This window comes from Phacochoerus africanus, chromosome 1 (genome assembly GCF_016906955.1).
Source record: "Phacochoerus africanus isolate WHEZ1 chromosome 1, ROS_Pafr_v1, whole genome shotgun sequence".
Lineage (NCBI taxonomy): Eukaryota > Metazoa > Chordata > Mammalia > Artiodactyla > Suidae > Phacochoerus > Phacochoerus africanus.
In genome coordinates, this window is record NC_062544.1 from 120,151,464 (window position 1) to 120,170,922 (window position 19,459).

General features: G+C 45.7%; 1 protein-coding gene across 6 annotated transcripts in view; it reads left to right on the top strand.

The window, feature by feature from the left end:
• Positions 1-19,459, top strand: part of FLNB (filamin B) — a 150,699-nt gene that overhangs the window by 100,318 nt on the left and 30,922 nt on the right. For 3 of the 6 annotated variants that reach the window (XR_007134493.1, XM_047777889.1, XM_047777847.1), the window contains exons 21-30: positions 634-1,231; positions 1,867-2,040; positions 2,823-2,985; positions 3,928-4,088; positions 7,515-7,682; positions 9,002-9,094; positions 9,908-10,031; positions 11,131-11,287; positions 14,205-14,394; positions 16,659-16,906. Coding sequence is in view for 5 of the 6 variants with exons in the window: in XM_047777889.1 (XP_047633845.1) it covers positions 634-1,231; positions 1,867-2,040; positions 2,823-2,985; positions 3,928-4,088; positions 7,515-7,682; positions 9,002-9,094; positions 9,908-10,031; positions 11,131-11,287; positions 14,205-14,394; positions 16,659-16,906 (2,076 nt within the window). In the remaining variant the exon portion in view is untranslated. The remainder of the gene's footprint in view (positions 1-633; positions 1,232-1,866; positions 2,041-2,822; positions 2,986-3,927; positions 4,089-7,514; positions 7,683-9,001; positions 9,095-9,907; positions 10,032-11,130; positions 11,288-14,204; positions 14,395-16,658; positions 16,907-19,459) is intronic. The other 3 variants (XM_047777856.1, XM_047777866.1, XM_047777875.1) reach the window with 1 other exon arrangement.

Genomic DNA, 19,459 nt, shown 5'->3' on the forward strand with positions numbered 1-19,459 from the left:
GATTTTATTCTGCAGAACAATTTTAAGTTCATAGTAAAATAGAAAGGAAGGCACAGAGATTTCCCACATACCTCCTTCCTCCCATCAGGTTTAACCTCCCCGATACCACCCCCACCCCAACCCAAGTTCTGACTTGTTGTAACTGATGAACATATATCAACATCATTGTCACCCAAAGTCCGTAGTTTACATTAGGGTCCACTCTTGGTGTTGTACACTCTTTGGATCAGGGCAAACATAGAATGACATGGATTCACCAGGTCAGTTTTTTATTATGCAGAATTTGTTGAGGGAGGTATAGCAACCACAGCTACAGCAAGGTCCATGAAAGCCACTCTACCAGTGCTCGAGCCAGGAAACCTGAGCGTGTCTGTTGGACTGAATGTTAGGTGTCCAGCTCCAGCCCTTGAACCGAGCCTGGCAGAAGAGAGGGAAGGCACGCCTCTGCTGTGCCCTCCCCAGCCATTTGCAGCATCCGCTGTGTGTTACAACTCTAATGGGAGTGTGACACAAGTTAGGCCCAGGGATGAGGACCGCTTCATCCAGAGGCAGCTCAGAACTGATTGCAGGCTTGGGTGTTGAAAGTGATAGCAGCATCATGCAGAGTCTGACATGTATTCTTTATTCAAATAGGTGAAGGCGCATGGTCCCGGCCTTGAAGGTGGTCTTGTGGGGAAGCCTGCTGAGTTCACCATCGACACCAAAGGAGCTGGAACTGGAGGTTTGGGCTTAACCGTGGAAGGTCCATGCGAGGCCAAAATCGAATGCTCGGACAATGGTGATGGGACCTGCTCCGTCTCCTACCTACCCACAAAGCCCGGGGAGTACTTCGTCAACATCCTCTTTGAAGAAGTCCACATACCTGGTTCTCCTTTCAAAGCCGACATTGAAATGCCATTCGACCCCTCTAAAGTCGTGGCGTCAGGCCCAGGGCTTGAGCATGGGAAAGTGGGCGAGGCTGGGCTGCTTAGCGTGGACTGTTCAGAAGCGGGGCCAGGGACCCTGGGCCTGGAGGCCGTCTCCGACTCGGGAGCAAAAGCAGAAGTCTGTATTGAGAACAACAAAGACGGCACCTACGCGGTGACCTACGTGCCCCTGACTGCGGGCATGTACACACTGACCATGAAGTATGGTGGTGAGCTGGTGCCGCACTTCCCCGCCAGGGTCAAGGTGGAGCCCGCCGTGGACACCAGCCGGGTCAAAGTCTTTGGGCCAGGAATTGAAGGAAAAGGTGAGTTTCTTGAGAAAGAAAGAGGCTGCCAATGTGATAGGGGACTCAGCAGAAATTCCAGAGAGGGCTACAAACTCCCTCACCTATGGGGTCAGGTCAGGTAGAGGAAAACTCACCTGCAGCCTCTGCATCAGGGAGTGGGAGATTGGGGACCAAAGCCAAGGGGGTGAGGACCCCGCCTTTTTTTTTCTTCATGTTCCCAGCACTGTCAGCAGATTTCTACCTGCCACTCCCCCCTCCTTCTTTTCCCTGGTAAAACTAGGAATCCTGGTTTTTATGTAGGAAAAAGTGCATTTTTGGCACTTACTTGAAAAAGGTTTAAAATGTGCTGCTGGCTAATACCACACGTGCTATCTGTCTTTACCCTTTAACCTGTCCTGATCCCAACTTCGTCCCAAGCAGTGTGCAGGTGTTGGGTTGTCACTCGGCCAAGGGTGCCCTGCAAGAAGCTTCTTTTGCCAGGGGTTTGGGGGTAAGGCGGCTTTTAGTATTCCTGATTTTGAGTCAGATAAACCAATAGTTTGCTGTCTCTGAAACCAAACAATGTGTTCTAAAGTGCTGAGAATCTTGGCTCTCGCATTTGCCCCTGGGTCCAATGTGTTGGCAATGTTCTCACCAGTGTGATTATTCTGCAGATGTGTTTCGTGAAGCCACCACCGACTTCACGGTTGACTCACGACCCCTGACGCAGGTTGGGGGCGACCACATCAAGGCCCACATTGCCAACCCCTCGGGGGCCTCCACGGAGTGTTTTGTCACAGACAATGCTGATGGGACCTACCAGGTGGAATACACACCCTTCGAGAAGGGTGAGTTGACTTCTGCTTGGAACATGACCTTGTTCAGAGCTCACTGGGCTTCCCCGTGGCTGAAGCTAACTCCTGCCTCATGTGCTTTGCCCGTCTCTGCTGAAGCACGTGCACAGTGACAGGGAAATGTGAGGACCTCCCCTTCCCAATAGAGCTCCCTGTCTGCTCAGTGCCTGGCATGCTGGCCATATGGTGTGACACTTGGGCTGGGTTTATCTTCAGCCTCATTGGAGCAGCTTATGGTGATGTCATGGCGTGTTGCTCACTTGTACAATTTTTTTTTAACATAGTTAACTTCTTTGCTGAATATCAGGCATGATTAAAAGTTTTGATACATCGTCAAAGCATAAAGAAAAAAATAAAAGCACCATCTATCTCCTCATTACTTAAATATAGAATCCCTAAACATTCTGAGGTACAAATTTTCAGTCTCTTTTCGTGGATGCTTTTCTATTGTATTTCACAAGTTTCTCTTTGTATTTTGGTTAGTAACCAGATAGAGTTTTTTCAGACCAGGATAGTGTTTCAAATGACTGACTTGAACGCAGACTCAGTGACATTGGCTCGAAGGAGAGTCCTTCTGTGTGTATGTCGGGGGAGTGGTATGTGACTGCCAAGTGAACAAATTTGTGGCTTTTCAAAATCAAATCGTACCAACATTGCTGTTTAATGTGTGCTTCTCAGATAACATGGCATAGCACGTAGACCTGAGCTCTAGAGTGTCACTGCCCACAAATTGGTGACTCGTACGCAAATGTATTTCTGCATGTTGTTTTCGACAGGCCTCCATGTAGTGGAGGTGACATACGATGATGTGCCCATCCCAAACAGTCCCTTCAAAGTGGCTGTAACCGAAGGCTGCCAGCCATCCCGGGTTCAAGCTCAAGGACCTGGATTGAAAGAGGCCTTTACCAACAAACCCAATGTCTTCACCGTGGTTACCAGGTAAGCAAAGCCCTGGGGTCTCTGTGTCAATAAACCCTGTGTCCTCACCATGGTCACCAAGTAAGCAAGGCCCTGGGATCTGTGTGCTGATGGTAAAAAAGATGTAGCTCTAGATAGTTAACTGCTCTCAAGAAGTTTTATGCATTGGAATTCTATTGTGGCTCCTCGGGTTAAGAACCTGACATAGTATCCATGAGGATGTAGGTTCAACCCCTTACCTCACTCAGTGGAGTGGGTTAAGGATCAGGCATTGCCGAAAGCTGTGGTTTAGGTCACAGATGCAGCTTGGATCCCGCATGGCTGTGGCTGTGGCATAGGCCGGCAGCAACAGCTCTGTTTTGTCCCCTAGCCTGGGAACTTCCACATGCCACAGGTACGGCTGTAAAAAGAAAAAAAAAAAAATTGTGGATGTATCTTACATATGTGTCATGGTCTCCTGGCTTTTGAGAATTTTCTTTTTTTTTTTAATCACATGTGAGGCATTTTCTTCATAGAGATATGTATTACAGAGAAAGACCAAGTATGCTTTAAAAAGTGCCAAAAAGCACTTGATAATATCCATAAAACTGCTGAGCAAATCAGGGCTTGTTGACGCTCCTTAACTTGATAATGCAGAAATATAGAGCCAATTTCGTATTTTCCTGAAATATTAGAAGTATTCTTATTTAAACCGCTCACAAGTCACATACCTGATTTGTACTTTCAGACCAAGCCAATGCAACAAGAAAAACAACTGAAGGATAAGCATTGGAAAGGAGATTTCAAAGCTATTTTTATTTATATTATTTTATATTACTCTGTTAAGAAATTCCCCGTATGACAGCTGTCACAGTAGTTGAGTGTGGTTGACTACATGGGATAGGTTATAGAGGGATCTTAAATTTGTAAATAAGCATACCGGCACCACTAGTACAACTTGGCTTTCTTTTCTGCACTTTGCAGAGGGGCAGGAATTGGGGGTCTTGGCATAACTGTTGAGGGACCGTCTGAGTCGAAGATAAACTGCAGAGACAACAAAGATGGCAGCTGTAGTGCTGAGTACATCCCCTTTGCCCCAGGAGATTATGATGTGAATATCACCTATGGAGGAGCCCACATCCCTGGTAAGCTATCCTTCTGAAAGGAGCCCAAAGAATAATAGATTTTTACATGAAAGCAGGTTAAATTTTGCTTATCTCTGAATGGGAAAATACTGCCTGGTATTTGCAATAGTTGCAGAGGAAGAATTTTCCTTTAGGGCTGCATCTCCAAGAGAATCCTAACTCCTAAGAGGACCAGTAGTATGACAAAAAAGCATTGGCTTGGAGTTTTCACTGAGAATGGTTCTTCACATGTTGGACGACCTAGATCTTAATTTAAAGGAAAGCTGAGTCTTTACAAAGTTCAAAATCTCTACTTCATTTTGTGGTTAGTTCATCTTATACACACATGTTTTCTGTTTTCCATCGACAGTCCTGGTAGCGGATAAAGCCACACAGACTCAAATTCTTAATTATTAATTTCTATTGAAGTATGTATACTTACTATAAAATAGGTATAATAATAATTTCCTGTGCATTGTAGGGTATTTTTGTAGCACATTTTGTGACAACCAAAAATGTCTCAGATACTGCCAAACATGCACTAGGGGACAAAAGCATCCCTAGTTGAGAACCAGGGCTATCAATGATTCAAACAGTTAAAAAAATATGTGTAACTTAAATAGTGAAAGGCTCTTCAGCTTTCATGCTCCAGCAGGAGAATCTCCATAGATTCTAGTTTTGTTGATTTAATAAAGCATTGCTGCCCACCTCACATCTAGAAGGGTAGATGAGGGTGTGGTTTGGTGGGGACACAAGTCTAAGGACTTGAGGTCTGCTTCTGAGTCAGCTTATGCCTTGTCTCAGGTCAAGAGCAGGTTGAGCCTGTGAAGGCTCAGTGTTGTTCTGAAGGCTGTGAGGCCAGGTGAGACTGAGAGAAGGAGGGGCAGGCTGAGGGCCCTACTTTTGGGTTTCTGGATGGACTTCTAGGAGCCCAGAGTGTCCGCTAACCACACACTTTCTTTTTTGATTCTGTCTGCACTCTGTCCTTAGCACGTGCAAATGCACTCAAACTCCCTCCTCCTTCCTCACATTGATTGGAAAGCATTGACCTTCAGCACATGTTAGTTCTATTCTAATGTTCCTTAAAGCCTGAATTCATTTAATGAAACATTTCCCATCACACTTGGCCTTGTCACTCTTTCAATACAGATTTTTTTTAATTCCTGTAATCATTCATCGGGGGGATTCAGCCATGGACAAGACCAAACTCCTGCCCTCTTTGAACTTCCTGTCCACTGTTGATAAGGAAAGAGAGTAGGGATTGGTGACACTGCAGAGCCAAGGGGACCTTTTGGAGTTTTTTGACCTGGCAGTTTGTGGGATGGGAGGGTACAGCTAGGAAAATGGGTGGAAGGCTGTCTCCAGGGAGATGAGCTGGTGGCTCCCACCAGGCAGGTCGCAGTAGAGATGAGTATCTCCTGATTGTGGAAGCAACACAACTATTTTGATCTTATTGAGAAAGTCTGTTGGATGCCCTTAACTTTGGAATTCCCCTTGCAGAAGTGGGTGAGAGGTTGAGCCCCTGTGGCTGACCCATGTGCTTAAAGCAAATGGCATAACAACAGAAACGGGCCCATTTGATAATTTCTCATCAGATGTAAAGGGTGACTCCTTTTTTAACTTTCAGGCTCTGTCGCCTCCCAGAGCCAAATACCAACTTCTCCTGGACCCAGAATTTCCCCAGGCAGAGCCATTCAATAAAGTTGGTTATCTTAGTGTCAGTCTTCATAGCGAAAGTAACACATAAGGTTCTACTGTGAAATATTTAGCAGCTTGGTAGCTTCTAATTTGCTTTCATAGGAATTCTGGTTGGTTAAATATTAGCCCAGTTTTTCCTGGCCTGACACAAACCCATAGTGAGGTTATTTTTAACAAGGTGTCCTCTCTTACCAACAATGGCACATTGGTTTCCCCTGGTGGGTCAGCTGTGGTCTGTTGGTGGTGGCTGTCTCAACCACTGGATCGACTGGGATGAGTGCATCAGGAAGAAGGGCTGCTGTGATTGACTGATCCTGTCTGCCTGGGGCACAGAACAGGCGAATGGACTTCAAATCCACTCTGGACTTGAAGTTGTCGGTTCTTGGCTACTCTCATGCTAAGTTTAGACAATTTCCATTGGAGGCTCTGACTTGGAAATTGGCCTCAGAGGTGTTTCATTGCTGTCACCTATTGACAATGAAATCCTCGATTGTGTCTATGAAAGAAAGCTCCCTTTTGTTTCACTAAACTCTGGCATGAAATGTGGTGCTTGTCTTTGCCAAGGTCAGCCATTTATTTCACTTAGCTGAAAAACCAGATGCCACTGAAGCCCAACTTCTGTTAAAAAGCTAGAGTCTTGGTTGTTTGTATGGTCTTTGTTGTTTACTACCCTTGAGTCTACAAAGTACAAACTCACACATGCTAAGGAGAGAGACCTTGGCTTATATGGTCCTGGCAGTTAGACATCACTAACCTTGCCAGGATTCATGGGAAGTGTGTGGATTTCTGCAAGAGAGGCATGCTGCCCCTTGGTGATGGATTTGGCAGCCTGAGGCATGGTGCTCAGGGTATTGTGGCTCCTGTTTCTGGTTCGCCTCTTGGGGAGGGCCTCATTTGTCCTTCTTGGAATCCAGAATCCATGATGGTCCTGGCCCAGCCCTTGGCTGTGTTTAGAGCTTTTCCCACAAATCCCAATCTCCCTGCATTTTCCATGATTCATCGGTGCTTAAAATCAATACCCACAGCCAGAGGGCCCCAGTGTCAGGTGTGGGATCAGCCATGCAGGAGGATGGGAAAAAGCAAGGCTTTACCTCCGGCCAGAAGGTGCTGTTTTGTATGTGTTGTGGGGGGCGGGGTTGCTGAATGTGTTGCAGGGACAGGATTCCCAGGGTCCCCAAGGAGCTGTTGGTGGGAGAGGATGTTGGCTTAGGCTGCACAGCCTGCCTACCTCTCTGCAGTTCTCTTTACGCCTTCTTTCCACCACTCAGTATCCTCCTTCAGTTTTTTCAACACCCTGTCTTCTCCTGTACCTTCCGGCCTTTGCACATGTTGATCCCTCAGCTTGAAATCCTTCTCTGCTTCCTGGGTGATCCTTGCTCAGTCTTATATCTCAGATGATATTGGAAAGCTTCCTCTGGTCTCCTGTAGACTAGATTCATTCCCTTCTGAGTTTTCCAGCAACACTTGGTACATGTCCCCAACATCTGTAGTATACAATATTATAGTGACTTGCTTACCTCATCTTTCTCCTGTATCCTGGTTCCAGGAGGGCTAGTAACCACTCCTGGGCCCAGCACCTGGTACTACCTCTGCACATAGTAGGTGCACACACAGCAAGGCAGGAGGAGCTGACTGGGGCCGGTATAACCAAGGGCCTGGGTAGAGCAATAATACAATTCTGGATGCACGCAAGATGGGTCTCCAGGCACGAAGTGAGCTGTACTTAGAATCCCATGACTTCTATTTTAGGCAGCCCCTTCAGGGTTCCCGTGAAGGATGTTGTGGACCCCAGCAAGGTCAAGATTGCTGGCCCTGGCCTGGGCTCTGGTGTCCGAGCTCGCATCTTACAGTCCTTCACGGTGGACAGCAGCAAGGCTGGCCTGGCCCCCCTGGAAGTGAGAGTCTTGGGCCCACGAGGTAAGTACACATCCTGCCTTCCTGCTGACACTTACCTGCCCCAGATGGGAGCAACCATGACCCAGAGCAGGCAGTTTGCTTTTGAGTTTGGTCATGAACTTAAAAAAAAAAAAAAAAAAAAAAAGGAGTTCCCATCGCGGCTCAGTGGTTAATGAACCTGACTAGTATCCATGAGGACACAGGTTTGATCCCTGGCCTTGTTCAGTGGATTAAGGATCTGGTGTTGCCTTGAGCTGTGGTGTAGATCACAGACATGGCTCGGATACCACATTGCTGTGGCTGTGGTGTAGGCTGGTGGCTACAGCTCCAATTCGACTTCTAGCCTGGGAACCTCCGTATGTTGCAAGTGTAGGCCGAAAAAGACAAAAGACCAAAAAAATTAAAAATAAAATAAATTTCTTAAATCACTTAATTGTTCCATGTGTTAACTAAACAGTAGTTTATGCTTAAAAAATAGGCAGACCTGTTATTTTTCTAGTGGCCTGTCTTTTCCCCCATTTAATAATATGACTGTAAGTATTGTATTTATTTATTTATTTTCTTTTTAAGTAGTGAGATGAAGCAAGTAGTTTTGGGGCTCTCACATGTAAAATGATTGGAACTGCTTCATTATGTGTTTCATCATTTGTGAGGTGGCCGGGGTGGGTCTGGATTTGGGTGGGTGGTGGATTGGGAGGTGATGACTCTCTTCAAGTTGCCTTAGAGCTCACACGGGTGCATATCCAAAATTTCCGCAAATGACCAATACTCAGCCCGTGTGGCACATACCTGTGTTGTTGTCCCCACTCCCTGAAGAGAGAGGTTCTCTTGGGGAATGGGCTTTGTTGGCAATTTGGCCTGCCCTTTCGCAGCCTGGAGTTTGGGTTGGGTAAGGCTGACACAGGGCATTTTGGGCCAAAGCCCTGCCATACGTTAAAATTTACCTTTTTCAGTAGGTGACCACACTTTCTTTTCCAGAATTTAAAATGGCCCCTTCTCCGCCTAATACCTTAAATTATATAGACTTTTTTCTCAGTGATGTTCTTGGCTTCACTGTAATGACAAATGAGGGCTTCCTTCTTTGAAGAGGAACTTTCTCCTTAATGGGGTTCAGCAAGAGGTTATGTCCTTTGAAGCTCAGGGCCAAAGTGGTTTGGGGGAAATGAAGTCATAGGCCTGGAATCTGATTGCACAGAATTACTGATCTTCTAAGACCTGGGGTTGGAGGGAGGGCAAGAGGGTGAGAGGGCAGAGCAGGGGGTGCCAAAATAGAGAAAAGATTTCCTTAGATACATAACTCTATTATGGAGTACTCTGAAATAACAGCCTTTTAATTTTAGCTGTTGAGACGGATTCCCAGTCAAGGCGCAGCCCCTTGAAAGCCATTTCAGAGTTCTTTAAACGTGACCTGAAGGGTGACTTTATGGAGACAGGTTTGCATTTTCCTATTGGCTGCTGCTCTGATTTATGTAAGCCTCTTGCTGGCCTTACCTCTGAAACTGCTTAGTACCTGCTTCATCTGCTTTGCTTAATAAGAATGCCATACATTGATGAATCTGCTTTTCGGTTGACCTATCCTTGACACTCATGTTCAGAACTAGGATCTAGAATCTACCAACCTAATGCATGCCTTGATTATGCTTTGACATACTCTCTAACCATTCCCCACTGCCATCACATCGAGAGCCCTCTGACCCCCATAAGATTGGCACCCTCACCTGCCCTGTACCTGCACCTGTACTTCTACCAGCATGCTGGCACCATAGTGGTCTTTGCTCACAGATGGCTACAAGTCTTGACTGACCAGCCTATTGGTTAAATTTTGCCGTTCAGAGTTCTGGAGTCTTTGGCCCTTTCTCAGCTGTGGAGTAAAATTGCCATATCCCAAGCATGCCTAACCAGCTTGAAAGGCTATATATAGCATGCCTGCAACATGCATCTTTACCATACACCCTCCAGCAACAAGTGCAGGCAGTCTCCTTAATTATACTCTAAGTCTAACTGAGTGTACTTCAGCCAAGAAGCTCAAAGTGTCTCTTAGGGTCATTCCTGCAACTGTGAATTGGGGATCCTATCTCCTGTGATTTCTTAGGCCTCTGATTATAGCCTGCTTGCCTTTGTGTTACTCACTCATCACTGGAAACCAATAGCTCTCAGGAATTAATGTGATCGTTTTTTTAACTCAGCCCAGGGTGGAATGAAGGGGAGGCCAGCCAGTTCCTCAGACCTCTCCTCTCTGTTCTCAGGCCTGGTGGAGCCAGTGAATGTGGTGGACAATGGGGATGGCACACATACGGTGACCTACACCCCATCCCAGGAGGGGCCTTATATGGTCTCTGTTAAATACGCTGATGAAGAGATCCCTCGTAGGTAAGCTCCTAACACTTAGGGAAGGGGTCCAAACCAGCCTCAGGCCCCACACTCCCCCTGCAGGATTGACAGCACTGCTCTGCCTGCCCACCCTCCATTCATCCACCCATCTTCCTTCACACCCATCTGTCCACTCATTTACCTATCCATCCACCCATCCATCAAATCAGCATCCCTGAGAACCTGCATGCTCCACACAGATATTAAAATACACTAGCCTTGGAGTTCCTGTCATGGCGCAGTGGTTAACAAATCTGACTAGGAACCATGAGGTTGCAGGTCTTGCTCAATGGGTTAAGGATCCAGCATTACCGTGAGCTGTGGTGTAGGTTGCAGATGTGGCTCGGATCCCACATTGCTGTGGGCTCTGGCGTAGACCAGAAGCTACAGCTCCAATTAGACCCCTAGCCTGGGAACCTCCATATGCCACAAGTGTGGCCCTAAAAAGACAAAATACAAAATAAAAATATTATATGATCTCCTCACTCTTCATAACAGCTGCCAAAGGTTTTTCTTTTTCCATACTTAAGATTAAACCTCCATATGCCACAAGTGTGGCCCTAAAAAGACAAAATACAAAATAAAAATATTATATAATCTCCTCACTCTTCATAACAGCTGCCAAAGGTTTTTCTTTTTCCATACTTAAGATTAAAAAGTTTCACCTATACCCTGATACACATTTAGCTCTACTCTGTATAAAAGCATAATTTATAAATTACATTTGTGTATTACTTTGCTAATATGTCATACATACATCATCGAAAACATAAAAGGATGAGATAAGATATCAAAACCTAAGTTCCAATATTTTTTTCCATTTTGGTGATCATTATGTTAATGTAATAAAAGTGGGTTAAATGTGTTACCTCCATGTTTCCCAAATTAATTTGGAAATTAGTTTGTATCCCATGGAATGCACTAAGGGAAAGCAGGTCTCATATGATGGTTACATGGTTATAAATTTCTGTCGGCTATAAGGCACTTAAACCTTATATGCTGTTGAAGTCCCCCCCCTCTTAATCCAAAGGTGAGAGGTCAGATGTAACTGGGTTGAAGTGTATTCATGCTGAACCGGGGTGTGTATATGTCTATCAAGTCCCTTTAAGGTCAAGGTCCTTCCCACGTATGATGCCAGCAAAGTGACTGCCAGTGGCCCTGGCCTCAGTACCTATGGTGTGCCTGCCAGCCTGCCTGTGGAGTTTGCAATCGATGCCAGAGATGCTGGGGAAGGCCTGCTTGCTGTTCAGATAACGGTAATTTTGAGTGAATTTTCTGGAGCCAAACTTCATTAATAAGATCTAATTTCCTGGCCAGCTATAAAGAACTATGATTTCAACCACCAATTTACTTTCTTTCTTTCTTTCTTTCTTTCTTTCTTTCTTTCTTTCTTTCTTTCTTTCTTTCTTTCTTTCCTCCCTCCCTCCCTCCCTTCCTCCCTTCCTTCCTTCCTTCCTTCCTTCCTTCCTTCCTTCTTTCCTTCTTTCCTTCTTTCCTTCTTTCTTGTCTATTTCTCCTTTTAGAGCTGCACCCATGGCATAGGGAGGTTCCCAGGCTAGGAGTCTAATCAGAGCTGTAGCTGCCGGCCTATGCCAGAGCCATAGCAATGCCAGATCCATGCTTCATCTGCGACCTACACCACAGCTCAGGGCCACGCCGGATCCTTAACCCACTGAGCAAGGCCAGGGATCAAACCCGCAACCTCATTGTTCCTAGTCGGATTTGTTTCTGCTGTGCCATGGCAGGAACTCCTCAATCACCAATTTCTGATCTCAGGCAGATGTTTGCCAAATTTCTCCACCTGAGCATCAGTAATTGTGCAGAACAAACACGCACGCCTGAGAAGTCTGAGATAGAGCTCCAAGTATCACATTTTGGTGCAACTCATATATTTTGCTCTCTGTTACATCTATTCTTATGTTTTTATTTTTATTTTTGATTATTTGATTTTTAGGGCTGCTCTCGCGGCATATGGAGGTTCCCAGGCTAGGGGTCTAATCAGAGCTACAGCTGCTGGCCTACTCCACAGCCACAGCAATGCAGGATCCGAGCCATGTCTGTGACTTACACCAGAGCTCATGGCAATGCCGGATCCTTAACCCACTGAGCAAGGCTAGGGATTGAACCCGAACCTCATGGTTACTAGTTGGATTCGTTTCTGCTGTGCCACAACAGGACCTCCTTATGTTTTTATTTTTAAATGTTCAGAATTCCTCATTGGATTAGTTAGGACTAAGTTCTACTGCCTATTACAGTAAACACTCAAATAAAAGTGGCTTAGAATTCAAAAAGATACATGCACCTGAATGTTTATAGCAGGACTGTTCACAACAACCAAGACGCAGAAACAACCTAATTGTCCATTGGCAGACGAGTAGATTAGGAAGATGTGGCACGTATATATACATGATGGAATATTAGTCATAAAAAAGAACAAAATAATGCCAATTGCAGCAACATGGATGGAACTAGAAATTCTCATATACCAAGTGAAGTAACTCAGAAAGAGAAAGACAAATACCATATGATATGATATATGGCACATGGAGGGTAATGTGAGAAAAAGAATATATATATGTATAACTGAGTTGCTTTGTTGTATAGACAAAATTGATAGAACATTGGAAATCAACTATAATAAAATTAGAAGAAAAAAATAAAAAATATATATGGCACAAATGAACTTACCTACCCAATAGAAACAGGCTCATAGATACAGAGAACAGGCTGTAGTTGCCAAGGGATAAGGGGAGAGAGTGAGATGGACTGGGAGTTCGGGGTTAGTAATGCAAACTGTTACATTTAGAATGGATAAGCAGTGAGGTCCTGCTTATTCTCTATTCGGCACAGAGAACTCTATCCAACCTCTTGGAGAGAGTATGATGGAAGATGATATAAGAAAGGGAATGTATGTATATGTAAGACCCGGTCACTTTGCTATATGGCAGAAATTGGCACAACATTGCAAACCAACTATACTCTAATACAATTTTTTTTTTTTAAAAAGTGGCTTAGGAGTTCCCATTGTGGCGCAGCAGAAACGAATCCAACTAGGAACCATGAGGTTGCAGGTTCGATCCCTGGCCTCACTTGGTGGGTTAAGGATCCAGCGTTGCCTGAGCTGTGGTGTAGGTCACAGACTTGGCTCAGATCAGGGCATTGCTGTGGCTGTGGTGTGGGCCAGCAGCTGTAACTCCGATTAGACCCCTAGCCTGGGAACCTCCATATGCCATGGGTACAGCCCTAAAAACAAAAAAAAAAAAAAGAAAAAGAAAAAAGGGTGGGGGGTGGCTTAGAAGTTCCCACCATGGCACAATGGACTAATGATCTGGCTAGTCTCTGTGGTGTTGCTGGTTTGATCCCTAGCCAGGGAACTTGCATAATTTGAGGGTACAACCAAAAAAGGAAAGAAAGAAAAAAAAAAAAAAAGATGGCTTAAACACAGGGGATAATTCTCTCTTGATAAAGTGGCCCAGAGGCTAGGCAAGGTGCCTGGATGGCTTATCAGGGAGCAGGCACCACCTTTCTGCTCCTTTGTCCTCGCGTGTGGCCTCTGTCCCTAGGGGTCTCCTCATGGACCACGAGGGTACTGGTGCTCTGACCATCCAATCCACATGGCAGGCCAGAAGGAGGAAGAAAGGCAGAGGTGAAAGGGGGGACCATCCAACTCAATCAGCTCTCTTAGGCAGCCCCATCACTAGTCACTCATAAGACTTCTTCACTCTTCTCATTTGCCAGAAGTTTGTCAACAAGCCTAAACCTACCAGCCAAGGATACTAGGAAGTGGAGTCTTGGGAACAGAGCACCTAGCTAGGAATTATGGTCCTATTTGTAAAGAGAGGAGAGAGTGTATGATGGTGCAGAGGTTGGAGCCCCTGTCCCCTTGTCTCTCAATATGTCAATGGATTTAGAGCTTAAGCTATTTGTTCACTTGGCAGAAGAATGGCTAAAAATTAACCTTGTCCATCACAGTGTTAGGGGGCTCTGTGTGACTCCCTGTTCTCCCACCCCCCCACTCCCTGTTGCTCCACAGAAGAAATTGTAGTAAGCCAGCAATTATTTTTCTTCCCTCTAGAGGCACTAATTAATGAGCAGAATGTGTCAAGATTTTCCTTGAATGGTTTCTACATCTCAATGACTACATCCTAAATAGCATTTCTATGTGATTCTCAGGACCAAGAGGGAAAACCCAAAAGGGCCATTGTTCACGACAATAAAGATGGCACATATGCCGTCACCTACATCCCCGATAAGACTGGACGCTATATGATTGGGGTCACCTATGGCGGGGATGACATCCCCTTGTCTCCCTATCGCATCCGGGCCACACAGACAGGCGATGCCAGCAAGTGCCTGGCCACAGGTGAGTGCGGGTCAAGGTCGGGAGTGTCATCGGTTTTGGCATCAGAAAGCCGAGGTCTGGCCCTTCTCTTCTGAGTAATAGCTTTGGGATCAGGGCAAGATGCTGCTCAACCACTCTTAGCTTTGGTCAGACCTAGATGCAAGATCTTGTTAGAGAACATTTTAAGTTTCAAGAAGCTCTTCCAAGGAGCAGAGACTGTTTGATAAGACTCTTGCAGAGATTAGATGAAGTCAAGCATGAATAGTGCTTAGCACAGTGCCAGGCACATGGAAACTATTATAATTACTTCTGAAGTGGATGATTTGTTGAGATTTCAACTGTGATGGCAACTCTCATGACAAGCATCAAATTTATGATTTTCATGCATAGATGGCACATTAAAGGATCTAGGATTTTCCTCCATACTCAGAACTTATGTCAGAGTCTTGCAGGAATTCTCCAGGACTATTGGAGCATCACAGTACCATTTGTAAAACGCTACTCTCTGAATATCATGGGCCTTTCAGTTTCTAAAAACAGCTCTTGCAACTCTGATGCTGCTTTAAGCAGATTTCAAACCATGAATCCTGACTTCTGAAATAAAACAGATTTGCTTCTCTTTAAATAAAACTAAACTAACATCCACCCTGGGTATGTCCTCTTTTTTCTCATATCTCATCTTAATCTTTTTTTTTTTTCTTTCTTTCTTCTTAGGGCTGCACTCATGTTGTATGAAAGTTCCCAGGCTAGGGGGTCTAACCAGAGCTACAGCTGCTGGCCTCCACCACAGCTCACAGCAATGTTGGATTCCTGACCCACTGAGTGAGGCCAGGGATTGAACCCACATCTTTATGGATTCTAGTCGGATTCATTTCTGCTGCACCAAAATGGGAACTTCCTCAACTTATTCTGAAGGGAGAAAATCTTTTGAATTTCATGGCAAGATTGTAAATTGGGCAGCTAGCCCCTAGCCCCTTTTTGTCTCACCCACCACAAGAATTGAGAAATTTTGTAACACTGGCCAGTCTGCCACCCTCTAGGTCCATGCTGTTCCAGGGACAGCGGGATTGTCTTTGCTAACCTTAGGGCACGTCAGTGTTGGGGACCTGCTCCTGTCTTTCCAGGCTCTCTTTCCTTGCCCAGCTCAGGTAGGATACTCTGCTCAGTCCGGGGCCTCCTTTGGCCCCAGCTCTCATCCTGTCATTCAGGGCCAGACTCCAGTCTTCCCTCTACTACCCACTGTCTCAACATGTTCTTATTACTCCCTGTTGCTTCTACATACTTAGCTTTTTGTTGGCCGATGTGCTTTTAGTTCACACTTTTTTGCACTGCCTGATATATGGCTCCTCAGTAAAGAGGCACCATGAGTCAGGGAGACAGAGAGAGAGAGAGACAAAAGTTGTAATTCTTCCCTAGCCAAGAGTACATAGCCTTCAGAATTCAGCCATGTTCCCCTTTCTCAGGAAGCCCTTTGTCAATGCAGCAATACTGGGGTATAAATTCTTAGGACTTTTACATAGATGTGCTGCAGGATGCTTCTCTAAAGAATGATTGTTGGGTTTTTTTGGTTTGGGGGTTTGTTTGTTTGTTTTGTTTTGTTGTAACTTAGTGTTTCCACCACAGGCTAAGCTCTCATTCTTGGTGTCCCATTGGATTTTGCACACCTTGGGAGCTGAGACCATAGTTTGCTCACCTTTGTGTCTATCTGGCACTTAAGAAAAGGCTGAGTATATGTTTGCTAATGAAAATTGACCTTCAGAGTTCCCATTGTGGCTCAGTGGTTAACGAATCCGACTAGGAACCACGAGGTTGTGGGTTTGATCCTTGGCCTTGCTCAGTGGGTTAAGGATCCAGCTTTGCCATGAGCTGTGGTGTAGGTCACAGACGCGGCTCAGATCTTGCGTTGCTGTGGCTCTGGCATAAGCCAGTGGCTACTGCTCCGATTAGACCCCTAGCCTGGGAACCTCCATATGCCGCGGAAGTGGCCCTAGAAAATAAAAAAAAAAAAAGAAAACACAAACGAAAGTTGACCTTCATTGCTATACCCTTGAATGCTGGCAGACTGGGTTTAACATGTGGTCATTCAGAACTTGCAGGTACTCCTTATTTAATAAGTAATGGATAGAATGCTTCCCGGGGTTGGGGTTGGGTTGCTCTCTAGGACATCCCTCTGTGTGGCGGTAGTTGAAGGTTCGACGTTCACAGATGCAACACAAATGTGTGTGATTTGTTCTGGGGCCTCCAGGGCTGAAGCCCTCATGCTGACCTCCTGCACATTTCTCCAGGTCCTGGCATTGCCTCCACTGTGAAAACCGGCGAGGAAGTGGGCTTTGTGGTTGACGCCAAGACTGCCGGGAAAGGCAAAGTGACCTGCACGGTTCTGACCCCAGATGGCACTGAGGCCGAGGCCGATGTCATTGAGAATGAGGATGGCACCTATGACATTTTCTACACGGCCGCCAAGCCAGGCACCTATGTCATCTACGTGCGCTTCGGTGGCGTTGATATTCCCAACAGCCCCTTCACTGTCATGGTGAGGAAAAGTCCTTCTCTAGAACTTGCTGTTGTGAGCAGAGACAATAACAGCTGCCGTTTATTAAGGCTTGCCACTTCTTTATTCTCTGTAAAAAAAATTGTCTTATGTACTCATGGCTGCGCAGAGTCCTATAGCAATCTCTAAAAACCCAGGGAACCTTTGGCTCTGAGAGTTTTTAGGGAATCCTATTGGCAACCAAAGTATCCATTATGCTAAGGAACTTGGGCAGTATTCTGGGCTAAGTCCTGCTCAGAAAGATATACTGTGACCCAAAAAAAAAGTAAAACATTACAGCTTTTAATTCTACTACTTCCTCCTCCTCCCTCCTCCTCTGGATGCTGTTATGTCTGGAGACTTGACTCTGATATCCCAGGATTCCAAGTACCTCTAGTTGTGTTTTGGAAAAATTCAGACTTTGATTATGAGGGGGAAATGGCTTGTCTTTTGAAGCTAGGAACATCTGGGATAAGAGGAAACCATTATGCAAGCCTCTGGGCCAGGGAATGGCTAGGCCCTTTAATTTTCAAATCAGAGTGGCTTTTGAAGCTTCCTTTGATGAATAAGGTTCTTCAACGAGAACAGGAGTTAGAAACCTTAGGACCAGTCCTTCATTTAGCCCTTAAAACTAATCAATTGTTGGAGTTCCCACGGTGGCGCAACAGGTTTAGCAGTGTCTTGGGAGTGCTGGGTTGCAGATTTGATCCCTGACCGGGCAGTGGGTTAAGGATCTGGCGTTGCCATAGCTGTGGCTTGGGTTGCAACTCTGGCTTGGGTCTGATCCCTGGCCCAGGAATTCCATATACAGCAGGGCCGCCAAAACGGGGGGTGGCGGGGGGGGGGGGGGGCGGGGACTGAGCATTGTCGGCCTTTTCTTTTCTTTTCTTTTCTTTTTTTTTTTTAAAACAAATGCTCTATAGGAGCAGAAATCAAACTGCCCGCTCTGGACAGCCACTAAGCACATCCTCCTCACCTGTGCCCTTTGATGCCATGGACAGCAGACCGCCGAGATCACAGGCCTCAGTGGCTTGACCCCATTCATAGCCTCTAAAGCTCCTATTGATTTCACTTCGTGCAGCAACAGGCACAAAGACTCCATTCCAAACAGAAGCCCACGTCTGTCCCCCAGTCTTCATTCTTTTGTAAATTCATTCTTTTCCATAGATGTTTGTTTATCTGTAAATACTGGGCCGGAGATCTGGAGCCTTTTTTATGTCTCCAGGATGTAAACACTTGTCAACTTTTGAAACTGTTTACTTGCAATGTTTTTCTGCTTCAGGGGAGAAAGAGAGGCAGCTAGAAAATGTATGTCATTATTTTCAGAAAAGTCCCAGTTGAGGTTTTAAGAATCTCTTTTGAGCCCACAGGAGTCTTCAGCCAGTTGGTTTGAATGGAGCAGAGGTCACAGCCCTGCTGGTTGCTGGTGCAATGACCTGGGGATAAGAGACCATGTTAGGAGGGTCTGAGTGAGAAAATCAGGAAGAAAGTACCAAGGCTCCTTTTAGCAGACAGGTCAGAAACCTGAGCTGGGTGCCACCAAACTCATTAGGAATGAATGTCCCCTCAGCCCTGGATACGCACAGAGCCAGGGTACTTTGTGTACATGCACCACCTCTTAACCACTGCTGCAAGCAGAGGAGATGACACCCAGGGCACCCGGTTTGGGTCTTCATTTTTCCCATCCCAGGCTTCCTCCAGCCTTACCCACATGGCCTGACTTTGTGTTCCTTGGCCTCTTGTAGGGAGGTTCCCTGCTATCCCCTACAGACTTGAGGCCAAAAGGACCTGAATACCCAGTACTGCCTTTGCAATCAATGTCTCAAGGAGCCCCGCAGGCCGGTTTGGTTAAAAACATCTCACACACACGTGCACACCAGGTCACGGGTCTAGCAGCTTCTCTACTTGTCACCATTAAGAAGTCACTGATCAGAGGCCATAGCGTAGTCATTGAAAGGTCTTCCCAGCTGATGTGTTCCCCAAGTCACCCCAATCTGAAGAGACCCATGGTCCTTTGTAACAGGATAAGGCTGTTCCAAAGGTTGAAGTTCACAAAGCTGCCTTTGTAAGTGAAGCACCCTTTCTGAGATGTCAGAACACACACACAGGAGTAAATGTGGGCACAGAAGCTTTCCTCCATGAGGGAGGCTTTCCATTCTTGTTCATTATGGTAGAAAAGGGAACTTCCAGGGGACCCATCCCATCAGGTTGATTGGATCAGAAATGTGAAGTCTGTGCTTTTTAAAAAGTGAGTTAACTGCTATCAACCCTCATCAAGTAACAAGAGCCCCTTTCCCAATTTCATGCTGCAGGGGTTAGATTTTGTGTGTGAGATTACACCATGCACTTTCCCTCAATATGCAGTAGATATCCTTCCACATTAATTGATTAGACTTGATCATCTCTTCAGAAAAGCTGCCTCAGGTTCCACCGTATAAATTTAGCCGACAACCTTACAGATAGGTATTTAGGTTGTTTTAGCCTATCCAGACCATAAATGGCTCCAGTAAAACCCCTTGCACACATCAGTTACCTATGGACTTTCCTGCTAGTTTT